Source organism: Peromyscus californicus, unplaced genomic scaffold, assembly GCF_007827085.1.
Source record: "Peromyscus californicus insignis strain IS unplaced genomic scaffold, ASM782708v3 Scaffold_6__1_contigs__length_162567912, whole genome shotgun sequence".
NCBI lineage: Eukaryota > Metazoa > Chordata > Mammalia > Rodentia > Cricetidae > Peromyscus > Peromyscus californicus.
The window spans coordinates 145,741,099-145,768,171 of record NW_026294584.1 but is presented as its reverse complement, the minus strand read 5'-3'; the positions used below and the strand labels follow the sequence as shown (position 1 = coordinate 145,768,171).

Below are 27,073 nucleotides of genomic sequence, written 5' to 3'. Positions count from 1 at the left end.
TAAATTCCAGGGTTCATTATGTAAATTCTTGAGGATGATTGATCAGTTCATAGAAACAGGTGGTCTGAAGAGGAAATGTGAAAAATGGGGCTCCTTGGGGGTGGTAAATACAGAGGAAGGTGGGAGGAGGGTAAAGGGGGAGTAGCAGTATACAAGTGATCTCATAGGGTGGTGAGTAAAGGAGGGAAGGAGGAGCGAGGTGAATGCAGGAGGAGGAGGAGCTAGATTAATAAAAAATAACCCTATGGAGGTCTGAAAAGTCACAAAGAATCATACCATTAACTGTTTACTTAAGAAAACCTATAATTCAGTATACATACATGCATACATACATACATACATGTATACATACATACATTTGTGTGTATGTGATATCTATCTATCTCTCTCTCTCTATTTATATGTATATATATATATATATATATATATATATATATATATATAGTGTGTGTGTGTGTGTGTGTGTGTGTGTGTGTATGTGTAGTTTAAATGAACTTTTCTCATCTGGGCAGACAGCACTTCCTGAGAGCCAAGGACTACCTAACAAAAACTCCAATACCAACCATGACAAGCCTTCTTTTGAACTGCTGGCCATGGTAGTCTAAGAGACTCCTAAAACATACAGCTATTGCTGTTGTGTTGGTTATGGCCAGAGGTAGAAGATAAGCCCCTATTGTTGAAGACAACATGCACTCTTGAAACAGGGCCCGGAGACTTCAGAGCTGGAACTGACCTGTAACCCTCCTCCCTGAGGACTAGTTTTCAGGGTACCAGAAGCCACTGTGCAAGATTCCAAAAGAGAGAGGTAAACAACAGTCCTACCCAGCTATGAAACCTGTGAACCACATCAACAACTGGCATTGCACAATAACCCTATGGGTCCAGTAGTGGCATACATATCTTGCCAGTAACCAAGTGCTCTCTAACTGGACTTATCCTCTCAACAAGAGAAATACCATACCTGGCACTGGAAACCAAACTAACTACTCACCTGCTAACTGCTAATGAAATCATGGTTATTGGAAGAGAATCTACAAACACCAATTTCATAAATCAGCATAACTCCTAATAACAAGCTATGACCATTTGTCCTTATACTCACAGATAAATGTAGTCTTCACACCTCATTAAGAAAATTTCTCTTTGCAACAGATGGAGATCACTACCAAAAAACACAACAATCAAAATGCAGAGTTGTGAAGCCCAGTTCCAGTGGATGCATCTAGAAAATGTTCCCACACCCAAAGCTCAGGGGATAAAATGGAAGAGGGGGCAGAAAAATCATATGAGCCAGAAGATTAGGGACTTTGCTTTGAGATTACGTCTCCTATTAGTAAGATCAGAAACTTCACCAATGAAGTCTCATGAACATGACCTCCTAAATGTTAGCTGATCAAGGAGGATATCAATGAACATGCCAAACTGGATGGGGAAAATCCCTTAAAGCCTCCACCCCACACAAAGAATATCAGGCACTGAGTACAGTTGGGAACAGGAGGTGGACCTTCCCAGGGGAGAGCACACCAACTGATTGTCCAGTGCCTGTTCTGCCCTCTCATTGGCTTTTAGCCCAGCTACCTCACTTCCGTGTCACGGTCTGTCTATACAGACCTCCGGGTCTCTATGGTTGGTACTGGGATTAAAGGCGTGTGTCACCAGCTTGGCTGTGTCTTTGAACACACAGAGACTCTGTCTGCATTGTAATCAGATTAAGGGTGTGTGCTACCACCACCTGACTTTTGCTTATGGATGGCTATCTATGTCCTCTGATCTCCAGGCAAACTTTATTTATTAACATACAAATAAAATATTACCACACAAAAGGCCTTGTGAGATTTTACTCACTTGTGTGAGCATGATTATTGGTGTTTTCTTTGTTCAAATCATGTTTAGGCAGCCATGTTGATAAGACTTTATGGGTATAGCTTCTGATATTCCTAGGAGACACAATCTCACAGTAAACACACTGTTTCTCTAGCTCTTGCAATCTTTCTACTCACTCTTCCTGTAATGATCCCTGAATTTCAGGTGCTGGAGTGTTTTGTAGTGATGGACTCCACAACTCTGCATTATAGTTTGTGGTGATATTTTATTTATATTGTGTACCCTAATAAACTTATCTGGGGTCAGAGAACAGAACAGCCACTAGATAGATATAGAGGCCAGAAAATGGTGGCACATATACCTTTAATCCCAGCACTCAGGAGGCAGAGCCAGGAGGATCTCTGTGAGTTCGAGGTCAGCCTGGACTATATAGCAAGATCCAGGACAGGCACCAAAACTACACAGAAAAACCCTGCCTCAAAAAAAGGAAAAAAAAAAAAAAAAGAAATGATAAGATAAAAGGTAGACTTTTGAATCTACTCAGAAAAGAAAAAAAAGAGAATATGGATATGATAAGATAAAAAGGTATATTACCTACTTTTAAAAAGGAACTACTTGTTTTAAATAGGATAAGTAATGAAATTTTTTTGTCTGAATTTGTCAAATGTTAATGGACTGGACATTTTTAATGTATGTAATGGAGGTTTTTGTCTGAATCTGTCAAATGTTAATGGACTAGACATTGTTAATGTAATTCTTTACTGTATATATTGTATATACTTTTTCTTACACTAGTTATAATTTTTTTATTTGAGACAAAAAAGGGGAATGTGCTGATATTGTGTCCCCCAATATATTTGTGCACCCTAATAAACTTATCTGGGGTCAGAGAACAGAACAGTCGCTAGATAGATATAGAGGCCAGAAAATGGTGGCATATACACCTTTAATTCTAGCATTCTGGAGGCAGAGATCCATCTGCATCTCTGTGAGTTCAAAGCCACACTGGAAATAGCCAGGCATGGTGGCACACACCTTTAATCCCAGGAAGTAATGGCAGGAAGAGGAAAGGTATACAAGGTATGAGGACCAGGAACTAGTCTTGTTAAGATTTTAGCTTTTTGCAGCAGTTCAGCTGAGATCCATTCAGATGAGGACACAGAGGCTTCCAGTTTGAGGAAACAAGATCAGCTGAGGAATTGGCAAGGTGAGGTTGGATGTGGCTTGTTCTGTTTCTCTGATCTTTCAGCATTTACCCCAATACCTGGCTCCAGTTTTGTTTTTATTAATAAGATCTTTTAAGATTCATGCTACAATAATTGGTGTGATTTTCTATAATGGTCTCTGTCTGTAGCAAAAAGAATTTTCCTTGATGAAGAGTGAGGACTTACCTGGTTATGTGTCAGAAATAAAAGATAAATTCATGAAGTTGGTAAAAATCATTACCATAGTTAGATTCAGATGTTGAGACACAGAAAGGAGAACATGGTTATAAATTCTATATGTAATGTTAAATCTTCAGTAAAAGAGAATTATACATATTTTATTGTAGCTAAAGTTTTTCTGCGTCCTGCCTGTCCATAGCTGCTCAGACCCAAATGAACACACAGAGGCTTAATATTAATTAAAACTTCTCAGCTATTAACTCAAGTCTACCACTGACTAGCTCTTACATTTAAATTCAGCCCATTTCTGTTAATTTATATGTTGCCATATGTTCTGTGGCTTTACCTGTGTGCCATTACATGCTGCTCCCTGGACACCGGACTGGCATCTCTGACTAAGCCTTCCACTTCCCAGAATTCTCCTCTCTGCTTGTCCAGCCTATACTTCATGCCTGGCTACTGGCCAATCAGCATTTTATTAAACCAGTGTACAAAATCATTATTCCACAGCATTTCCTCTTTTCTGTTTAATTAAAAAGGAAAGTTTTAACTTTAACATAGTAAAATTATATATAACAAAGCACTCTGCCAGGCACTCTAGTATAAGGTAATGATGAGATTGATAAATTATTGATAGAAAATGTGCTAGAGGCCTTAGAATTTCATAAAAAAAATCATGTCAATAGTAAAGGTTTAAAAAAGGATTTTTTCCATAACTTGGTAACAAGCCAAGGAAATTGTAAGGAAATGTCCTACTTGTTCTTTTTAAAATTAGACTCCATTACCAGCAGGATGTAACCCAAAGGGTACTCAGAGGAATGAAATTTGGCAGATGGATGTGTTTCACTTTGAAGAATTTGGAAAATTGAAATATGTACACCATATCATTGATACTTATTCAGGATTTCAATGGGCAACTGCTTTGAGTTCTGAAAAAGCTGATTCTGTAATCACTCATTTGCTAGAAGTTATGGCCATCATGGGTATACCTGCACAAATTAAAACTAATAATGCTCCAGAATATGTCTCTGGTAAAGTGAAATGGTTTTTTGCTTATTACAATAAAAAGCATATTACAGGTATACCAAATAATCCTGCAGGCAAGGCAGTTATAGAAAGATCAAAAAGAACTCTAAAGGTTATGCTAAATAAATAGAAAGGGGTAACAAAACCCCCAGAAATAGACTACATAATGCTCTATTAACTTTGAATTTTCTCAATGCTAATAAGAAAGGAACATCAGCTGCAGAGAGACATTGGATAATAGAAAAAACTACAGAATTAAATCAGCCTATATACTTCAAGCATGTGCTGACTTCAGAATGGAAACCAGGGTATGTGTTGCTTTGGGGACGAGGTTTTGCTTTTGTTTCTACAGGAGAAGATAAGCTGTGGGTACCATCAAAATTGATAAAGGTTCGATTTGAACAAGAGAGACCTCTTAATTAGAGGAGGTGATATTTCATCAACCAGCCTGACCATCCACTTTAAACTAACTTATACCATTAACACATGCCTTTTCATTTAATCAGATATAACTTGCCTAAAGGGAACCTCCCCAAAGTTAGTCTCGGGGAAAGGTTTTTGTTTTTGTCTTTCAGGAGAATGAAGGCTAAGGAATCTGAAGAATACTAGACAAATGAGACATGTGAAGAAAAAGGACAAATCATCTAGAAAAAATGTCCCAAGAAAAAGAGTAAATTGGCCTATTGGTATATCACATATAAAATTTCATAAGTCTTACTAAATGTTTATTTCTGGTCTTCTCTACAGACACTTAACACAAATGGTATTTTTGTAGTCCCAGTTCAATTAAAAATTAAAGCTGTTTGGAGTTGGAGAATGGCTCGCTTCTTCTTTCTTTCTCTCTCTTTCTTTCTTTCTTTCTTTCTTTCTTTCTTTCTTTCTTTCTTTCTTTCTTTCTTTCTTTATTGGTTTTACGAGTCAGGGTTTCTCTGTGTAGCTTTGTGCCTTTCCTGGGACTCACTTGGTAGCCCAGGCTGGCCTTGAACTCACAGAGATCCGCCTGGCTCTGCCTCCTGAGTGCTGGGATTAAAGGCATGCACCACCACCGCCTGGCTCTCTCCTTCTTTAAACCCAAGTATGTTGTTAAAAGGAAAATGCAAAATCTCTGTATCATGCCAGAAGAAAGAGCCATCTTCTGATATGGGACAGAAGAAAACAAAAAATTTAAGATACTATTCTATTGTTTCTAATCTCAATTCTTTGATTCTATTTTGATTCTTTAAACTTTTCTTAAGGTATGAATTGTATATCAAAATTTATAAGATTAATATATATATTTTAAACTTTTGTTATGATATTAACAGTCATATAGAGTAGTAACTAATTCTAGAAAAGAGGCTTCATTTAGCTGCCTATACATGTTTTTGTGTTCGAGTCTCTATCAGTTTTCTGCAGGAAATCACGACCAGGCCTAACATCGAATTTGAAGTCTCCAGAAAGATGATGGGGCCCCACAACAAGGATTCCACACAGACAATAATAATACCACTAAGATGACAAACATCACCCAAGGATCAGCTTTGGACTGCAAACTGCTCAGAACAATTTCCTGATGGCTAGCTGAGATGATCCAGTTTCACAGACTACTGGAACAAGGACTTTGAGATAAGCCCTGAACTTCGGCATTATGCAGAGACTGCACAACAAATGATATGGCTACCTTTCCTAGCACTTGACACATTAACCCAAAATTTTTCTTTTCAGAATCCCCTAAAGATGCCTCCACCCACAAACCACAGAAAGCAATTTTTAGAACACAACGCCCACATTCCCAAAGAGGTGGGGTGGGGCAGGTGGTTTTTGGTCTTTCAGTGGGTTTCGGGTTTGGGATAATTTCCATTGTTTATGAGGGTTTGTTACAAGTTGTTGTTGTTAATGTTTAAGAAAAGTGCTAACAAAGGAAATTAGATTTAAGGTTCTTGTTTGAAAAAAAAAGATAAATAGAAATGATAGAATAGAAGGTAGATTATTGAATCTACTCTGAAAAGAAAAGAGAGCATATAGATATGATATAGATAAAAAGGTAGATTATTGAATCTACTTTTATAAGACAATTACTAGTTTTAAATACTTTACATTGGATTGGATTTTTATATGTTTTATACAAATTATATATTGAGATTGATATTGTTAGAAAATGCTGTAGGTATATTTCAAATCTTGTTCAAGATATTGTACTTATACAGTTCATTTAACAATGTAATGTAATTAGCTAATCCTTGAATGTTATTATTACCAACTATTAGGATATAAAGAAATGAAAGTTAGCAGTTAGACATTACAATCGAACTTGTAGTCATATTAGGTATGTTTTCAAGACTAAGCAGAGATATGTTTTTAGATAGACAGGTCATCTTCAAACCCTTTGGAGATCTACAGGTCATTAAAATGTTTTAATGACCTAGATTTTTTCTTTTTTTATGACTATGAGACATATTGGCTCCTGGCAGCACCAATCTACATCAGAGAAGATATGGGCATTGAAGAAACCGAACATGGAGTTATCTTTCATTGTGCCAAAAGTCAGCCACTGGGCAACAAAATGCTCTCACATCAACTGCTGACAAACAGGACAAAATGGACAGACAGGACAAAAAACAAAGGACTACCAATCCTTGTCAAGACAACTGTGGTTGAGGCTTTAGCAACAGGCATCCTCTGAGGCCAGGACAACGTGGCACCATTGCTGAAGTGGCCTTTGCAATCGGGAAAAGGTACAGTACCCCTTTCTTCGAAGGCAGCCGAACAGGCAGTGGACCAATGGCTTCTGGTATGTAGTGGAACAGTAGCTGAAACAGTTATTCCTGAAAGAGTAACTAGACTGACAGAGTCTAACCCCTTAATGGTAGACTGTCACTTAATAAAAGAGAGGAAGCCACCCACAAGCCAAAAAGTTGGACAGCCAAATTCCAAAAACACCAACAATTTCCAGAATTTAAAATCCTGAATCATGACAGGACACTTGTGGAATTCAGGTTTATCTGGTACATGGAATACTCACACTAAATGTGAGGTTGAGCTGTAGACCTTGTATACATCCTACTTCACAAATGAGTCTGTCAGATAAGCTAAGCCTATAGGCTGAAGATGATGCCCCAGCATTGTGGAGAAACCTCGGTGACTGTCCAGCTAGCTGGCTGTTTCTGTCAACTCACATTTTTTTTTTTGGAAGCTGAGCTGCTTGCATGCACTTCCTGTTTTATTAGGTAATATTATTTTCATCTTGGGTCTCTGAGGGAGTTGAAGTTTAGATAGTTATAGTTAAAGATTAGATAGTTATAGTTAGTTGAAGATTAGATAGTTATAGTTAGTTGAAGATTAGATAGTTATAGTTGTAGTTTTCCTTGTTAAGAATTTCAGAAAAGAAATTCACTAAAGAGGTGTAAAGTGTATAAATTTGAAAGACATTATAAGATAGTTTTCTGTTGGTAATATATGTTAGGATAAAAAGTGAATCAGGTACATTTTGGAGTTACCAAAATAGGATAGATAATGGAATATTATCTCTGAGTTTGTCAAATGCAAATGGACTAGACATTGTGGAGGTATTTATTGCTTATATATATTGTATACAGTTATTGTTCTTATTGTATATAGTTTTTCTTATATTAGGATGTTCTGTATGTCAAATGTGTTGCTGATTGGTCAATAAATAAAACACTGATTGGCCATTGGCTAGGCAAGAAGTATAGGCGGGACAAGGAGGAGAATAAAGCTGGGAAGTGGAAGGCTGAGTCAGGGAGACACTGTCAGCCGCCACGGTGAGAAACAGCATGTGAAGATGCCGGTAAGCCACGAGCCATGTGGCAAGGTATAGATTAATGGAAATGGATTAATTTAAGCTATAAGAACAGTTAGCAAGAAGCCTGCCATGGCCATACAGTTTGTAACCAATATAAGTCTCTGTGTTTACTTGGTTAGGTCTGACGGCTGTGGGACTGGCAGATGAGAGAGATTTGTCCTGACTGTGGGCCAGGCAGGAAAACTCTAGCTACAGAATATTATCTCTGAGTTTGTCAAATGCAAATGGACTAGACATTGTGGAGGTATTTATTGCTTATATATATTGCATACAGTTATTGTACTTATTGTATATAGCTTTTCTTATATTAGTTATAACTTTTTTCTTTTTATTAGAAAAAAAGGAGAAATTTGGTGATATTTTATTTGTGCTGAAATGTGGTGATATTTTATTTGTATGTTAATAAATAAAGTTTTCCTGGAGATCAGAAGTCATAGCCATCCATAAACAGAAGTCAAGTTGTGGTAGGACAGGCCTTTAATTCCATCACATGGCAGGCAGAGTCTCTGTGTGTTCAAGGACACAGCCAAATGTGGTGACACACGCCTTTAATCCCAGTACCAACCATAGAGACCTGGAGATCTGTATAGGCAGGCAGTGATGAGGAAGTGAGGTGGCTGGGTTAAGAACCAATGAGAAGGCAGACCAGGAAGGCAATAAGGGTACAGGTTAGACAGGAAGCAGGTTCTCTCTTGCTTGGGAATCTATGGTGACATGGTGAGCTAAGGTTGGTGGTTATTCATATAACTTTGATATCAATGGCTATCAGCCCTGTATTTGGCTCTGTGTTTTTTATTTAATAAGACTGTTTAGATTCGTCTACATTTTATAATGTATTTGTTTGCTTTTTTGAATGAAAACATTCTTTAAATTGTAGAGTGTGTCCTTGGAATATATTTTCTTGCTCTCCCATTATTATGGATTTATTCCTTTATTCAACTAGTAAATATAAATGTGTGTTGAACATCTTTTATATGTGTTTTTAGAGAAATTTTCATAAAGTTTTGAATCTATGAAATGAAAAATGAGCTGTAATATGGTAATATGAGAAGATATTTTTATGTGGCTATAATCTGTATTCCTCACACATTTCAATGCTCACATACATGCAAAGTAGTTTTTCTTGTAAAGAAACTTAAGTTCTCTGGATTTATTTACTTTTAGTTCAATTATAAATCACTAATTTTGGGTCTTTCTTGATAGGCAATATATCATCATTAGAGTTCTTTTGATTCACGTGTGTTATGATGATAATGAATGTCTAGGTCACTTTTCAGGGTTTTGAAAGCTTATTTTGATGAAAACACTGGTTCTTCATTGATACCCATGCCTGGGTCCTGTAACACTGAGTAGCAGTGGTGGTGAGGGAAAGTAGAAAGGTCTGACACATGTACAGAAAGCTGGGGACAGGTGGGGTGTGTGTATTCTGATGGGGAGACAACTACCACCACATCCACATGGCATGTCAGTCTGTTCATTATTTACCATACAGGGGAGGGGTTCTCGGTCTTGGTAGGAAGTCTCTGTAGGTGAGCAGTCTCAGGTTGTAAACATGCAGGAGGGGTAGCTTAAGTTACATCTGTACTTACTAATCACACTGAGATTCCCAAGGAAACCTTTGCCACTTACTTGGGGAAAGCGTTGCCATTCTCAAGGGCTGAGGTTTGGAGTACTTTGGCCTGACTGTGCCCAAGGTCAACAATACACATTCACTCAGGACTTCACTCTCTCAGGGCTTCCTCCAATCCCTATATGTCTGCAGGTGTCCCCAAAGTGACTGGAACACAGTACAAAGGCTTGGCGTATATGGGGATCACAACATGTAATGGTTGGCTCAATCATTTGATTACTAACCTTTGGTATAGTCAATATATGAAACTTCCTGTGAATGAATAATTGAACAAGAAATGCGTGCACCTTGTAAACACACCTACATACAACACTGACTTGTAACTGGCTGAAGACACTTCTGTCTGAGGTAATGCAAGTTGTCACTTTTTCATATGACCTGAAAAGAAAACTGTCTTCCTTTAGGAGTTGCTATTCAGGTGGAACCTAAATGTAATATTTCCAGTTCAGAATCAAAGGTCTCAGGAAAGGCCTTTAGTACTCAATGTGTCCCCAGGAGAGACTTGAGATGAAAGTCTAGGAATCTGCCATCTCAACATGTATTCTACAGGAACTCAGCAGGGTTGTCTACATTTCTTTTTGTATTTTTTTTCCAGGGTTCATTTTTGGCACTTTGAAGGAGGCAAGTTAAAGGAAGCTTCTTGCTTTCACATGGATGAAAATTTTGTGTATCTATTTGTGGTGATATTGTGTTCCCCAATATATTGTGCACACTAATAAACTTATCTGGGGTCAGAGGACAGAACAGCTGCTAGATAGACATAGAGGCCAGAAAATGGTGGCACACACACATTTAATCCTAGCATTCTGGAGGCAGAGATCCATCCAGATCTCTGTGGTTCAAAGCCACATTGGAAACATCCAGACATGGTGACTTTAATCCCAGGAAGTGAGCCTTTAATCCCAGGAAGTAATGGCACAAAGCAGAAAGGCATATAAGGTGTGAAAACCAGGAACTAGAGCTGGTTAAGCTTTTAGGCTTTTGAGCAGCAGTTTAGCTGAGATCCATTCGGATGAGGACACAGAGGCTTATAGTCTGAGGAAACAGGATCAGCTGAAGAATTGGCAAGGTGAGGTAGCTGTGGCTTGTTCTGTTTCTCTGATCTTCCAGCATTCACTCCAATACCTGGCTCCAGGTTTGTTTTTATTAATAAGACCTATTAAGATTCGTGCTACAGATATTTTTTAGTATTTTTGTGAAATTTTGCTCATGCTTCCCTGCTGTACTGTCTCCCCATGTCTTTCCAATAACTGAAGGAAAATTAATCTTATATAGTTTCCTTATAAATGATTACCTAAGCATATCTATGGACATGGATATAGATGTAACCAACTGTCTTATTAAATAAGAAACACAGAGCCAATACAGAGATGAAAGCCAAGAGGTCAGAGCAATAGCTAAGAGCTAAAAACCTTACCCTTCACTTTTGCTGTTGTCTTACCTCTCCAAAAGAGACCTACTTCCTGTGTGTCTGTCTTTTTATAGTGTTTCTGTTCTGCCTTCTCATTGGTTGTAAACCCAACCACATGACCTCCTCGTCACTGCCTGTCTGTACACGCCTCCAGGTCTTCTATGGTTGGTATTGAGATTAAAGGCATGTGTCTCCATACAGGCTGTATCCTTGAACACACAGAGATCCACTGAGCTCTGCCTCCCAAGAGCTGGGAATAAAGGCATGCACCACCACCACCCAGCTTCTGCTAAGGCTTACTATTAGCTCTGACCCCCAGGCAACTTTATTTATTAGCATACAAATCACATTTTAGTACAAATAAAATATCACCATACATGGGTTTGGCTAATTATAGCTCACAATCTTTCTTTGTGTCTCTCTCATTTTTTCAAGATTAATCTTGCTTCAGGGAACTGAGGGTGGGGTCATGCATATACAGTTGAATAACTCTAATACATATTTTCCTGTCATCTTGTTATTTACTGTTTATATTGCATTATTGGACCTTTGCTTATGTATTAGCTATTGAAGAGGAAGCACTCACTAATACTACTTGTCTCACATTTTGTGAGGCCATGTATACCCATGTGCCTTGGTGTCTGTTAGTAAAGATAACTGAACTGATGTTGGCATAGTAGAGGAAAGGTGGGTAAAACTGTAGGTCCTTGGTGTCTACGGAGAAATGCAGCCTATGAGCTAAGGGGTGACAGAAAAGGAGAAGGAATCTTACCTTAGTGATTGCTTCCTGGTACTACAAGGATATTCATACATATCTTCATGTGCAGTCATATACTAATCCAATTTTACACAATGATTGCAATCAATGTTCAATGATTTATACTTGCTAGAATTTTTTTTAAACAGCAGCACTTTAAATTAGCAGAGTGCCATGTATGAGCTACATGAATCATAAATGCTACATAGAAGAAAAATTATGTTAACAATAATGGTCTTTGGATTCAAATGTGTATGGATATTGGCATGTGTATACCTTTGCATAAAATCAAATAATGAATACATATTTTCTCAGTACTGAACTTTTGACAAATGAAGACTTTTCATAATATTATTGGATTGTGGACAGTTTGCTAGAAGTGATTTGCATACTGTGCATAGGTCTGGAACATTGCTGATTCAAGATATTTAAAGACATGTGGTACTAAGAAATTTCTAGGCACAAGTTAGGATTTTTGTTGCCTTATATACAGGGTATAACTTTCATGTAATTTACCCAATATTCCTTACCAGATTAATATATAAGAGAAAATGAGCAAAATGATGCAAATAACTATATCTCCATTTGTATCTCAGCACATTAGAGATCAGCTTTTCCTTCATCAAAATTTGCATGTCTCTAGGCTGCTGTATGTGAGGCATACCACATCTGGATGGAGCTCAGTACAGGTGTCTGGAAAAATACAGGCTTTTACAATGGAAACTACAAAGTCATTTGCAAGCCTTCATGGCTTGTTTGCTATTAGAATTGCAAGTTGTTTGAGGGAATATGCTAGGGGTTTTGAGAATTGAATATGCACAGCATTTTAATAGTATGTGTTAATAGATCTTAAGCAGTGACAATAGAAATTGGAGCATTCACCGGGAGATGAGTGGTGCCCTGCAGAAAACATTTACAGTTATTCTGAATGTGGAATTTATAACTGGCAACTTTGGGAATGGATTCATAGCAGTGGTGAACATCATGGACCTGGTCAAGAGAAGGAAGATCTCTTCAGTGGATCAGATCCTCACTGCTCTGGCCATCTCCAGAATTGTGCTGCTGTGGTTAATATTACTGAACTGGTGGCTGTCTATGTTTTATCCAGGGAGATGGATAAATGAAAGAATGTTTGTGGTAATATACAGCATCTGGACAGCATTCAACCAGTTTAGTCTCTGGTTAACTACAAGTCTCAGCATCTTTTTCTTTTTCAAGATAGTAAATTTTTCCAACACTATTTTCCTTTATTTTAAGGTCAGAGTTAAAAAAGTAGTGACAGTGACATTGATTGTGTCTTTGTTTCTCTTGTGTTTAAATATTGTAATTATTAATGTATCTGAGAATGCATTGTTAACTGAGTATAAGGTAAATATGTCATACAGCTTGACTTTGAATAAGACACAGCTTTCCGGGCTATGGTTTTTATTTGCCAACACCATGTTTGCCTTCATACCCTTTGCTGTGTCCCTGGTCACTTTACTCCTGCTCATCTTCTCCTTGTGTAAACATCTGAGGAAGATGCAGCACAGTGTCCAAGGATGCAGAGATGCCAGCACCACGGCCCACATCAGAGCCTTGCAGACAGTGATCGCCTCCCTCCTCCTGTATGCCATCTTCTTTCTGTCTCTGGTTGCTAATGTTTGGGGTTCTCTGCTTCTGGAGAAAAAGATGCTGCTTTTGTTCACAGAGGCTGCAAGAACTGCTTTTCCCTCGGTGCACCCCTGTGTCCTGATTCTGGGAAATACTAAGTTGAGAAAGGCTTTTCTCTCTGTGCTGCTGTGGCTGAGGTGCAGGCACAAAGACAGGGACCCTGGGGTGCATGGAACCAAGGCTTATTTGTGTGGATCATCCTGCAGACCTTAGAGGAAAATGGTATCATAAGAAATTCTTGTATTTAAATTTATTCAGTTTCTGAATTTCATAAAAATGCATGTTATCTTTTCAACTTGCTAAAGAGTGTTTTGAATAAATGTCATCTATGCATGCTATAACTTTTGTAGAATATATAAAACATGTATGTTAATATCAAGATGCTAATATTGTATAAATGCAGATCGCTTGAATGCAAGAAATGATTATAACAAACATTAATTTTATACCAGCTAATTTCTTTTAAATATCTCAGAACAAGAAATCTAAATATAGGATATGTTTTTACACATGTTCCTTAAAGTAGAACTTTGTAATTTTATATATCATGCTGGTTAGTTTTTGTTAACTTGTCACAATCTTGGGTCATCTGGAAAGAAGACACTTCAACTGAGAAAATACCTCTGTCGAACTGGGCAGTAAGCAAGTCTGTAGAATATTTTCTTAGTTGATGGGGTGGATATAGGTAGGTCCAATTAATTATGAGCAGTGTCATCTCTGGGATGGTGGTTCTGGGTTATATAAAAAAGCAAGTTGAGCAAGCCATGTAGAACAAGCCAGTAAGATGTGTTCTTCCATGGCCTTTGCATTAGTTTCTGCCTCCCGGTTGCTGCCTTCATTTCCTGCCCTGATTTCCATTCGTGATTGACTATAAACAATAAGCTGTAATAGATCCTTTCAGTACCAGATAGCTTTTGGTTATAGTGTATAGCACGTCATTTTAAAGCAAAATAGGACGTACACTTAAGATGTATTTTTATAGAGGAACTGTTAGTAAATATTATATAAGAATTGTTGTATAAGTTATGGATTACTAGAAATGAAATACGCTGTCCATTATTTAAAACATCAGATTCAACTTACAAATTTCAAAACGCATTATGACATCATGCATCTCCATTTTACTAGGTTTAAAAACAACCTGATGGTCTTAGGAAAAGAAATTTAAAGTAAGTTGTAAGTGACTGAAATTAAGCATCATGGATGTTTTATATACTTATGAGTTGTTGGTATTAATTAAATAACACAAATGAGAGGTAAATCAAAACAGTAAGGGAAGTTATAAAGAAAGTAAGATGCTTTTTTTAAAATTTTATTTTATTTTATTTTACAATATAATTTAGTTCTACATATCAGCCATGGATTCCCTTGTTCTCTCCCCTCCCGCCAACCTCCCCTTCTCCCCAGCCCAGCCCCTATTCCCACCTCCTCCAGGGCAAAGACTCCCCGGAGGATTGAGATCAACCTGGTAGACTCAATCCAGGCAGGTCCAGTCCCCTCCTCCCAGGCTGAGCCAAGCATCCCTGCATAAGCCCCAGGTTTCAAACAGCCAACTCATGCAATGAGCACAGGACCCGGTTCCACTGCCTGGATGCCTCCCAAACAGATCAAGTCAATCAACTGTCTCATCCATTCAGAGGGCTTGATCCAGTTGGGGGCCCCTCAGCCATTGGTTCGTAGTTCATGTGTTTCCAAAATTTTTAACAATGAGCCCTGTGCTCTGTGAAGGTCAAGAACCCGGAGTTTAAAATACATATCTCAAGATACAGACAGATCATTTACACATAGTGGGTGCTTACTGTGTTTGTGTGTTGACATGACAGTAGACTTTAATATAGAAAGATAAACTAATGATGTGCACACAGTAAGAACCATTCAGTAAGGCAAAAGTTATCCCGATTCATGTAGGAAGAAAGCAGATCCCTGGAAGGTAGGCTTTGGGCTGCAAATGAGGACTAGTCTCAAATTCCAAGTCTAAAGAGTGATTACTGCAATTGATATCTTATAAAAGTTACTCATGGGCCTCTCTTTTCATTTCTTCCTTAACCTGCAGCTCTTTTCAGAGAGTTTGGAATATGTGAAATAAATAGCTCCATAAGTCTTCTTCTTGTCACCTAAGCCTTAGGTTTTTGGTTGTACTGTAGAAGTATCAGCTGGGGCTGGAAACCCCACAGTCAGTTGTTCTTTGTATTTTGACCAGTTGTGGATTTCTTTAATGGTCTCCACCTTTTGCAAAAGGAAAGTTCTTTGAATGGGCTAACAGCTACACTGATCAGGCAAAGCCAGTTCAGGAGTTGTGCATCTGGAGAATGACCTACGGATGCAGAGATGGCATAGGGTGATTTATGTTCTAGATGCCACTTCTTAATGGGGAGAGTATCGATTAGATTGGCTATGAAAATTATCACAAACCTCAGAAAGAACCTTTGGTTTGCTGTTCTCTCAAAGGAATGCATGTTTCATAAGTTGACTGCCAGTGCATTACCTATAAGACTGAACAAAAAATACTGTTAATTATAATAAATTAAATGCTCATATCTATGTAACAGATCATTATAGACCATTAGAAACTTTGCATTTAAATTACCTTAATTATTTGTAAAAAATATCTCATATATAATAAAATGAATCCAAGTGCCAAATGATTAAATAAAGGAACACACCACTGGAGTAGATAATAATGTTTATTTGATTGTATCCATTGGCCTAAATGTGGACAGAGGGAAAGATATATAATCTGTAACATTTATCTCTAGGAAAGTAAGATGTTTTTAAATAATTTAGGTGGAAGAGGGATATGGAGAAGGAAGCATCATATGTGTTCTGTGTTCAGTGCTGTTTAAATCTTTAGGGAGAAGATAGACACTATACTTTAGAAATGAAGACTCGTGTTTGTAATTAATCAAATAAATAAATTCTTTCAAAATGCTGTTTTCTTTGTTGTTTTGGTATGGTTCTTTCATTTTTCCTCCTTATGTAATGATTTCATTTATTTATTTGTTAAAAAACAATAAAATGCCAAAAAATTTTGATATCTGTTTTTATGTTTTTGGTCAGAATTTGCAGTTTAAGCAGTAACAGGTGACATAAAATAAAATGTGGGTGTTTTAAATATAAAAGTAGATTCTTATATTAAATCAGCAGATAATCTATGTGTTTCATAATCTTTTCATTCTTACACATTTGACTAAGTGACTTTTCATGTGAGGAAGCCAAATTTCTGAGCCATAAAATGACTTAGCAGGGCATTAAGTTGCTAGCAGACAACTCAAAAAATTAAGTTGGCAAGGCTTTGGGATGTTTTCTTGATTGATGTTTGATCTGGTAATGCCAGCCAACCCAATAAATGGGAGGTCTCACAAATTCAGATGAAACAACAAGAGATTGAGCTGACACTGACCTGAAAGCTTCATTTATGTTGGCAAGTTTCATATTATCAGACACTCCTGTCCTGGCAAAGACATGCCACCTTGTCTCATAGTGTCAGAAGCACTTTCTTATTGGATTTAAGTTCCATGCTACAAAATGGAATGCACACTTGGCATCATTGTTAAGCCAAGAACTTGAGGCTATATAGGCCATAGACCTATGGGAGAAACTATTACTATAATTCTGCTAAATTGCTAAATGGACATAGTAATAAAACAACTCCTCGTTGTATATTATATTCATATATTAATTCATATATATTATATTCCTAGATTAATGCATCTCTTAACCCTCATTAGAGTAGCTTCTGTTTGTAATAGATGGCAATTAACACAGAGGCCTACAACTGGTCAAGGTATAGAGAATAAAAAACTGTGGGATGCTCAGCCCTAAATGAGACAACTATACTACATGCCTTTCTCAAAATGCTGAGGGATCATTGCAGTAGTTGAGGTAGGAAGAATGTAAGAGCCAGAGGAAGTGGATGGCTACAAGGTAACTGTTTTCTGGATATATAGGGAAGCTGCATATATAAATTCCTAGTAGTTGTGATAATGTATACAAAACCTGTGCAAGCTCAAGGTAGAGCAAATCCTAGCATGGAGAGGGAGGAGGGAATGGAGGTCCATAGGCAAATTAAGGATCTATTGGCAACTGATAGCTGCAGAGAGATGGAGACTGTATTCTTTTAAAAGAATATAGCCCCTCACAAACCAACCATGATTCAGTAGCAGACAATATATCCAAGAATATATGAGTGCACAAATTGTACTTAGTAAGTGTTAAAAACATAAAAGAAGACAAAATATGATGGTAGGGAAGCAGGAGGTTGGCTCTGGGTAGAGTTATGGAATGGGGTGAGTATAGAAACTTACTGTATGAAATTCTCACAGAACTGATGAATTTACAAAAAGAATGAATAGGTAAAAATTACAATCATTAGTTTAAAAAAATAAAGGACCAAGATAAATGAATCAAATTATTACAGTTTAACAAAGTGCTAAATCAATAACCAACAAAAATTTAATTTGGGGGTGATACAGCTTAGTCTGTGAACTTGTGAAATAATTAAATTTTAGTTGGTTATACAAGTAACATTATACAGACTTAACAGGTTACATTTAGGAATATATATGCATATACCTATACATATATGCATGCAATAACAATTAGTGAAAAAAAGGTCATGGATTTGAAGGAGAGCTGGGAGGGTATATGGTACGGTTTGGAGGGAGTAAAGAGAAGGGAGTAATGTTATAGTATAAAAGAGAGAGAGAGGGAGGGAGGGAGGGAGGGGGAGAGAGAGAGAGAGAGAGAGAGAGAACTGGTCAACTAAGTTTTAACCAACTTCATAAATATAGAATCCTTTACTAGCAAGGAATATACTACAGTTTCAAGGAAGAACATAACTTTTGTATAGGCTATTAGTGAGCCCCAAACTTCTTATTCTAAGTCATAGATTTGTTATTATATATTATATTTCCTCTGTCAAAATTAAATAATTCATTAATGAAATATAAATAGTAAGAATGTTTCATGAGTTTGGAATGTAAATGACACTTAATAATAGGTAAAATCAAAAGAAGACCACACATTTCAACCAATTCTCAAACTAGAGCTGAACTATAGTACTCTTAACTGATGTTTGAAAATTACAAACAAATATGGGAAATTCATATTTGTTAATGCATTTAATAAAAAATATAAGATAAGTGAGTAAAATGCTTTCATCTGCTGGAAATGCTTGAAAACTAATCTTTAAAAATAGTAATTATGGAGAAGATGCTTACTTAAATGCATTGTATACAGAATACTAGGCAATGTTGTCTATGTCTAATTATGAGAACAATAACATCATTTTTAGGGAAAAAGAAAGTAAAATATATCAAAAGCACCTTCCCCTGTATTTCATAGCTAGAAAAATGCAATAATAAAAAAGATTGTTAAAAGCGTTAACCTGATATCCTACCTCAAATTCTCATCTAACCTATAACTGAATGGACAATGATCCTTTGATTTGTCTGAGTATTGGTACCACTATCCTCAATGGCCACAAAACTGTATGAACACCCGAATGCTTGTAAAATGACATAGTGTATGCATATTATGATGGCTAACATCCACTGCTAGTTTAATGGGATGAACAAACACCTTGCTCCTCAATGAGGCACACCTTTGAGTAAGTCTTTGAAGGCATTTAAGAGAGAATTACTTGAGGTTGAAGGACTCACACTAAATGTTGGCACCACCATTCCACAAATTGGATTCCTGGGCTGAGGAAATAGAAAGGGGGAGAGGAGATAACCATCTGAACACGTTCATTTTTTTCTTTGCTTTATGATCCACCCAGATATAAGCCGGCAGTCATATTTCTGCTTGCTTACACACATTCCCATCACCATTCTTTCACCACTATACTGACCTATGCCCTTAAACTGTGAGCCCAAACCAACCTTTACTTTATCTACTAGTCTTTTGTCAGAAATTTTGTCAAAGCACTGAAAAATATTACTAATGCAGAAATTTGGTGCCAAGAAATGGGGCTGTAGCCGTGAGAAAACTGACCATGTGGTTTCCAGGACTTTGGGATAGTTTTCAGGAAAAATACAGACTTGTTTGGTACTTTTCAGTTATTATTGTTATGGAACTTTCAGATAAGAATTCAGAAACGAGAATGGTAACAAAAGTCCTGACCATGAAGGTAGTGCACATGAACCACTATGGGGAACATGGATTCTGTTGAGAACTGGGTAGCCAGTGTGTAGCAGACTTTCTTTTGGGCCACCAATCAACTCCCAAATAGACACAGAGACTTAATATTAGTTATGAATGCTCAGTGTTAGCTTATGCTTGTCCCACTAGGTCTTATAACTTTATTTAACCTGTGTCTCTGCATCTATGTTTTGCTTTGGAGCTTTTTACCTTTCTTTCATTCTGTGTCCTGCTCTGTGTCTGTCTGTCTGGCCGTTGCCTGGCTGGCTGACCCTGGGCATCTCACCCTCTCTCTCCTTCATTCTCTTCTTTCCTTCTGTTGAGTCTAGATTTCTCCTTCTACTTATTCTTTCTGCTCACCACCCCTTCCTATTCCTCTACTGCCTAGCTATTGGCCATTCAGCTTTTTATTAGACCAATCAGGTATCTTAGTCAGGCAAAGCAACACATCTTTACATCATTAAACAAATGCAGTATAAACAAATGTAACACATCTTTACATAGTTAAAGTAATATTCCACAACATTTCCTTTTTGTCTAAATAAAAAGAAAAGTTTTAAGTTTAGCTTAGTAAGACTATATACAATAAGAATGGTTAACAAGTAAGAATTACATTTACAATATCCAGTCCATTTGTATTTGGCAAGTTCAGAAAAGATACTCCATTATTTATCCTATCTTTCTAAGTCCAGAGTTCTGTACCTAATTTACTTTCTATTACATCTAAGGAAAGCTGTAACTATAAGTATCTAGTCTTCAACTACATCAAAGACGCCAGAAGTATATAATAATATCTGAGTAAACAGAGAGTGCAGTGCCAGCCACTTCCAAAACTAAAGAAATGACAAAGACATCTGGCTGCCTGGACAATCAGGTTCCTCTGCAATGTTGTGGCATCTATCTTTGGCCTATAGGCCTAGAATATCTGTTAGACTTTTATATGAAGCAGGAATTTTGAAGGACTGTCCTACGTTGTCTTTGCAAAGTTTGGGAGTTGCTTTCCTTTGTGTCCTGCATGTCCAGTTGGATGGTATACTGTCAGCTGTCGAGGCAAGGGCAGTTTCTAGCCAAAAAGGTTAGCTTTGCCACAATGAAAGAAAACTCAGTATAGTAGTTCTTTGATGCCCATAATCCTTTTATTGGGTAGATTGGTGCTGCCAGGAGCAGACTCTCAATGTCATGAAAACCCTTATGTTAATAGAAAATTTTAAATACCATATTCTGTAGTATTTGAAGTGTTTGTTTAAATGTGTTTGTTTAAAAGTGTTTGTTTAATTTGTCTAAAATGTATTTGTTTAACCTTGAAAACATGTCTAACATAAGTTTGATTATTATAGATGACTAACTACTGACTTGCATTTCTTAATTGTACATTTTTTTTTTTTTTTTTGGTTTTTCGAGACAGGGTTTCTCTGTGGAGCTTTGCGCCTTTCCTGGGACTCACTTGGTAGCCCAGGCTGGCCTCGAACTCACAGAGATCCGCCTGGCTCTGCCTCCCAAGTGCTGGGATTAAAGGCGTGCGCCACCACCGCCCGGCTTTTTTTTTTTTTTTTTTTTTTTTTTAAGATTTATTTATTATGTATACAGTATTCTGCCTACATGTAGGCTTGCAGGCCAGAAGAGGGCGCCAGATCTCATTACGGATGGTTGTGAGCCACCATGTGGTTGCTGGGAATTGAACTCAGGACCTCTGGAAGAACAGCCAGTGCTCTTAACCTCTGAGCCATCTCTCCAGCCCCATAATTGTACATTTTTAATGAGCTTCATAAGCAGAACACCTCAAAGAAAAGTAGAAACATACATAAAGTATAACAAAACTTTACATTTATATCAATATAGTAAAATCGATATGAATGTAAAATATTTGAGGTTAACAGTTGTCTTTTTATTCTATATTCCTATATCCCCAATAAAGGATGACAAACATCCAAAACCCACTGAATGACCAAAAAGCACCCACCCTACCTCTTGGGAATTTGGGTGTTTTATTTTCTTGACTGCTTCCTGATATCTATGGTTGATGGCATTTTAGAGAACAAGAAAATTGAGATTAAGGTCATGTCTTGGGAGTAACATTTGTTGTCCAGTCTTAGAACTGTACCTATGTAGAAGGATCAGTATATATGTCACTTATCTTGTAGTTTTCATGCTACATTTATTGATGTCTGTAGCCAAGATTTTCAGGATGTCTCCCCAAATTAAATCAGATGTTTATTAACCTTAAATGAATTCACAGCCTTTCATTTCCTGTGTAAATAAAAGCATAACCTCTTTCCAAATGCAATATATTTTCTGAATTCCATTTTAAGGTTAAGATATATATATATATATATATATATATATATATATATATATATATATATATATATATAGTATCTAGACTGGTTTAATTCAGTAGTACCTTTTATAATCCAATATCTCTCAGCAGCTGTCATTTGTTCGCCAGCATTCAAAAAATTCAAAGTCAACACAACACCATACAGGATACAGAGTCCTGCGTATTTCCCATCTGCTGGGGGATGTCTTTCTGTATGCTATGAACATATGTTGTTCCCATTGGTTAATAAATTGCTTTGGCCTATGGCAAGGCAGCTTAGAGGCAGGCAGGAAATCCAAGGAGACAGACAGGAAAGAGGAAGGTGGAGCCTGGAGAAATGCCAGCCTGCTGCCCAAAGAACAACATGCCTGCAGACTAGTAAAGCCACAGAACACGTGGCCAAACATAGATGAATAGAAATGGGTTAATTTAAGTTATAAGAGCTATCTAGCAAGAAGCATGCCATAGGCTATAAAATTGGTAATTAATATAAGTCTCTGAATGAATAAGCTGCCATGGGACCATGGGGCCAGGCAGGACTGGAGAAAACTTATGGCTACATTTGGCTGCCCAATGTTTTGGCTCTAGTTTCCACCTAAAACCTGAGAAAACTTAACAAGAAATTCTAAAACAAAGCCCTAAACACCTTCCTACTTCATGTCTCATTTGGGCCAAGATATAGAGATGCAACGGTACAGAGAGGCTACAGCATCCAGGCTTGAATGCAGCATGGCAGATTTCTGCATTGGTATACTTAGCTGTCTCTAAGCTGTGAAGCAGGCTGCACGGCAGATTTACCTTTTACTCATACAGACAAAAAAGGGGTTTATGGGCCAGCTGCATACACTACCTGATGGCAGCATGGGCCCCTCAGACTTGGCAGCATAAGTGTGACTCTCCTGGGTGCCTCCACCATGTTGGGAAGCTGAAGTGGGCAGATTCAGCAGCCAGGACTGCCACTTCAATCTTAGCCACACAGCACTTTACAATGATCATATAAAAGGGTTATAGATACACAAAAAAAACAGATTCAGATGGAATAAACCTCTAAATGGTTTACAATACATGTAAAAATGTACAAAGGCTTGGAAGATAAAGGAAAAAAGAGGGTAGACAGGTATATAAAGAAATAGATATGTAGCTAGAGTTTTCCTGCCTGACCCACAGTCAGGACAAATCTCTCTCACCTGCCAGTCCCACAGCCGCTCAGACTTGACCAAGTAAACACAGAGACTTATATTGGTTACAAACTGTATGGCCGTACCAGGCTTCTTGCTAACTGTTCTTACAGCTTAAATTAATCCATTTCCATTAATCTATACCTTGCCACATGGCTCGTGGCTTACCGGCATCTTCACATGCTGTTTGTCATATGGCCCTCTCCATCTTCCCCTTACACGCCATGGATGTGTGTCATTAGGCACATGCATGTTTACAGTTGTGCTGTGCTCTGGGTATCATGGTTCCAGTGGCGTGCCACCCCATGTGTCATTAATAAAGCAGTTTCTGTGTCAGGTATTCTAAAGTTTTCTTTGGAGTCACACTCTCCACATGCTGGTTCCCACACTTCTGCTTCAGGGTGAACCCCTTGTGAGCAGTGGGTATCTGAGCTTTTCTTTTCACTTGACAACAGTTTCGTTCTAATGACTGTTTTTAGGCTATAGAAACTGCGGTACCCATCTGCCTGGTGCAGCCACTCATCACAACTTCCTACATAGTCGGCTTTTGTAGTAGCACCTTTGTCCGTGAACCATCCCAGTGTTACACAGAGGATGTAGTTCCCCTCAGTGTTACTCTTAAGTGCACATTGAAGAGTTTCCACAAATGTGTAATAGCCTGAATCCAGCCCTTCATAGCCCTGAGAAGCACTGGCGATATCTGTGGTCTCCTTAGTCTGCCCTGCAGTAAGATAGAGCTTGGCCTCTTAGCTGAAAGCCTTTAGGATCTGACACACCTCCTTGCTGCTGCTATTTCCTTTTCATAAAGTGATTTGTAAACAGGTTTTGTTTATCTTTTCTACACTGAATGGCATGTTGGATACTTGTAAATTTTAGCAGTTAGGTATAGTGCTGCACACAACTGTGTCCACATCTTTGTGTGGACGTGAATTTTCTGTAGCTAGAGTTTTCCTGCCTGGCCCACAGTCAGGACAAATCTCTCTCACCTGCCAGTCCCACAGCCGCTCAGACCCGACCAAGTAAACAGAGAGACTTACATTGCTTACAAACTGTATGGCCATGGCAGGCTTCTTGCTACCTGTTCTTACAGCTTAAATTAATCCATTTCCATAAATCTATACCTTGCCACGTGGCTCATGGCTTACTGGCATCTTCACATGCGGCTTGTCATCGTGGCAGCTGGCAGTGTCTCTGACTCAGCCTTCCACTTCCCAGCTTTATTCTCCTCCTTGTCCCGCCTATACTTCCTGCCTGGCCACTGGCCAATCAGTGATTTATTTATTGACCAATCAGCAACACACTTGACATACAGACCATCCCACAGCACTTCCCCCCCTTTTTTTTCCAAAAGGAAGGTTTTAACCTTAACAAAGTAAAATTACATATAATTTGGGAATTGGGGCGTAGCTTTTCTTACTACTTCCTGCTGGAGGGGGGCGCTGTATCTTATGGGGACACAAAGAAAATTTTAGAATTATGGAATAGTCCATGAGGCTGTATTGTCTGAGCCAGTTGCCTTCAAACCATTCTGGATGTTGGATCATCTGGGCCATGGTGTCATCAGAGACCTTCAGGGGGTCTTGGCTGGTCAAACCTGATGTATCTTAATCTGGAACAGATCCATAGCCTCTGGCTTTCTGTGGGAACAAAAGCAGAGTCTCCTTTCCAAAGCAACATATCCTTATATCCAAATTTTGAAGTCAAGGTATCTTTAAAATATACATTTTGGCATAACTCAACAGCTTTTACAATCAAATGTTTTTCTGCAGTTAAAAATCCCAAAGACAACACAATCCAGATTCTCTGTGTAATATTCATCTTCATGGGGCTTATTTTTTATATTAATTTTACTGTCTCTTTAAAGACTTTATTTTTTAAAACTATGTATTTGTTTCTATAGCTGTATATATCACCTTTTTTGTCTCTTTCAAGCCTATGTATATTTTACATACATTGTAAATTATTACATCTGAATCTGTCTTATTGTGAATATATTGCTTTAAACTGCAGCATTTCTAATACTGAAACGGTGCTATGGCTGCTGGCTCCACCCACCTCAGCTTCCCAACATGGCAGTGGTACATTTTCCACCAGCTCTGGGAGCTATCGTGGGTCTCTATGCTTTTATCCAAGCAGCGTGTAGCCCAGAAACCTCTTTTTTTTGTTTTGTACTAGCAAAGGCTAAATCCACCATGTAGCTTAATGTGCCACTTGCAGAGGCCTCATTCCCACCATACAGCAGGTCGAGTACGCACGCTAGGAACCCACAAGTAGCTCAAACCAGCAGCTGCCGCTCATTTGAGAGAGACAATTAGGAAGCTGTTTTTAGCTCCGTTTTAGAATCTTTTTTCTCAGTGTTTAGGTGGAAACTCTTGCCACCATGTTGGACGCTATTTGTAGCTAGAGTTTTCCTGCCTGGCCCACAGTCAGGATAAATCTCTCTCACCTGCCAGTCCCACAGCCGCTCAGACTTGACCAAGTAAACACAGAGACTTATATTGGTTACAAACTGTATGGCCGTGGCAGGCTTCTTGCTAACTGTTCTTACAGCTTAAATTAATCCATTTCCATAAATCTATACCTTGCCACATGGCTCGTGGCTTACCGGCATCTTCACATGCGGCTTGTCATCATGGCGGCTGGCAGTGTCTCTCTGACTCAGCCTTCCACTTCCCAGCTCTATTCTCCTCCTTGTCCTGCCTATACTTCCTGCCTGGCCACGGGCCAATCAGTGATTTATTTATTGACCAATCAGCAACACATTTGACATACAGACCATCTCACAGCAGTTATTGGTCATAGTCAACCCCTTCTAAAAGAAAAAGAGGATATGATATAGATATGATAGGATGAAAGGGTAGATTATTTAATCTACTTTTAAAGAGCAACAACTTGTTTGAAATGTTTTATTTGCTATGGATTTTGGTTTATTGATACAAATTTAAAGTTAATTTTATTATACTATGCATATATTTCTATTCTTATTTAAGGTATTATGGTTATGCAACTCATTTAAAATTATAATATATAATTAAAAATACAGAATAATTACTCATTTATGATAATCAAACATAGTCATGTTAGTTAAGTTTTTTAGGTATACATAGATATACATAGATATATTTCAATTAGGTAGGTAATTGAATTCAAACACTTCAAAGACCCACATTCAAAGAATGTGGCATTTTAAATGTTTAATGTTTTAACAGCACCAACCTACTTCAGAGAAGATAATGGGCATTGAAGAAACTCCATATGGAGTTTGCTTTCTTTGTGGCAAAAGTTAGCCACTTGGCCAAGAAACTACTCTTGCCTGGACTCCTTCATACTATGTTGTATAAACTGGACATATAGGACCCATAGGAAAATAGCCACTGAATTTGCCAAAGCAAGGTGAAATGGTCCCTCAGGTTCCTGCTTCATAGAGTAGACTGCCAGACAATCTACAGGATGCAGAGAAAAGTGACCGAGAGACTAGGCCAATGGGTTGAGGACAGATGCCTCAATGTTGTAGAGGAACTTTGGATGACGGTCCAGGCAGACAGCTGTCTCTGTCATTCTAGATTTTTGGAAGTTGCTTACAATGCTCATACTGTTTACTTAGGTAATATTATATCCTTCTGAGGTCTTTGATGTAGTTGAAGACTAGATAGTTATAATTATAATTTTCCTTGGTTTTGAGAAAAAATAAATTAGATATGAAACTTTGTACTCACAAATATAGTATAGTAAATCCAGTTCAAACCTTTTCTGCAGTTGTAGAGGAAACCCCTACTCAAAGCAACTAAATAACCAAATGTCTATTGGAATAAATCATGTTAGTCGAGATGATGAAACAGAGAAAATAGAAAATTCAGGAAAAAACATAAAGAAAATTTTTTGGCAAACCTCTATTAATGAACAAAGACCAAAACTAACAATAAAGATAAATGTCAGCACACAGGTGCTG

General features: G+C 37.8%; 1 protein-coding gene across 1 annotated transcript; it reads left to right on the top strand.

Annotated features, from left to right (window-relative positions):
• Positions 1-12,723: 12,723 nt before the first annotated feature.
• LOC128099808 (taste receptor type 2 member 116-like) lies at positions 12,724-13,701 on the top strand. Its single transcript, XM_052721621.1, has one exon. The coding sequence runs from the start codon at positions 12,724-12,726 to the stop codon at positions 13,699-13,701; it is 978 nt and encodes a 325-aa protein (XP_052577581.1).
• Positions 13,702-27,073: the final 13,372 nt, after the last annotated feature.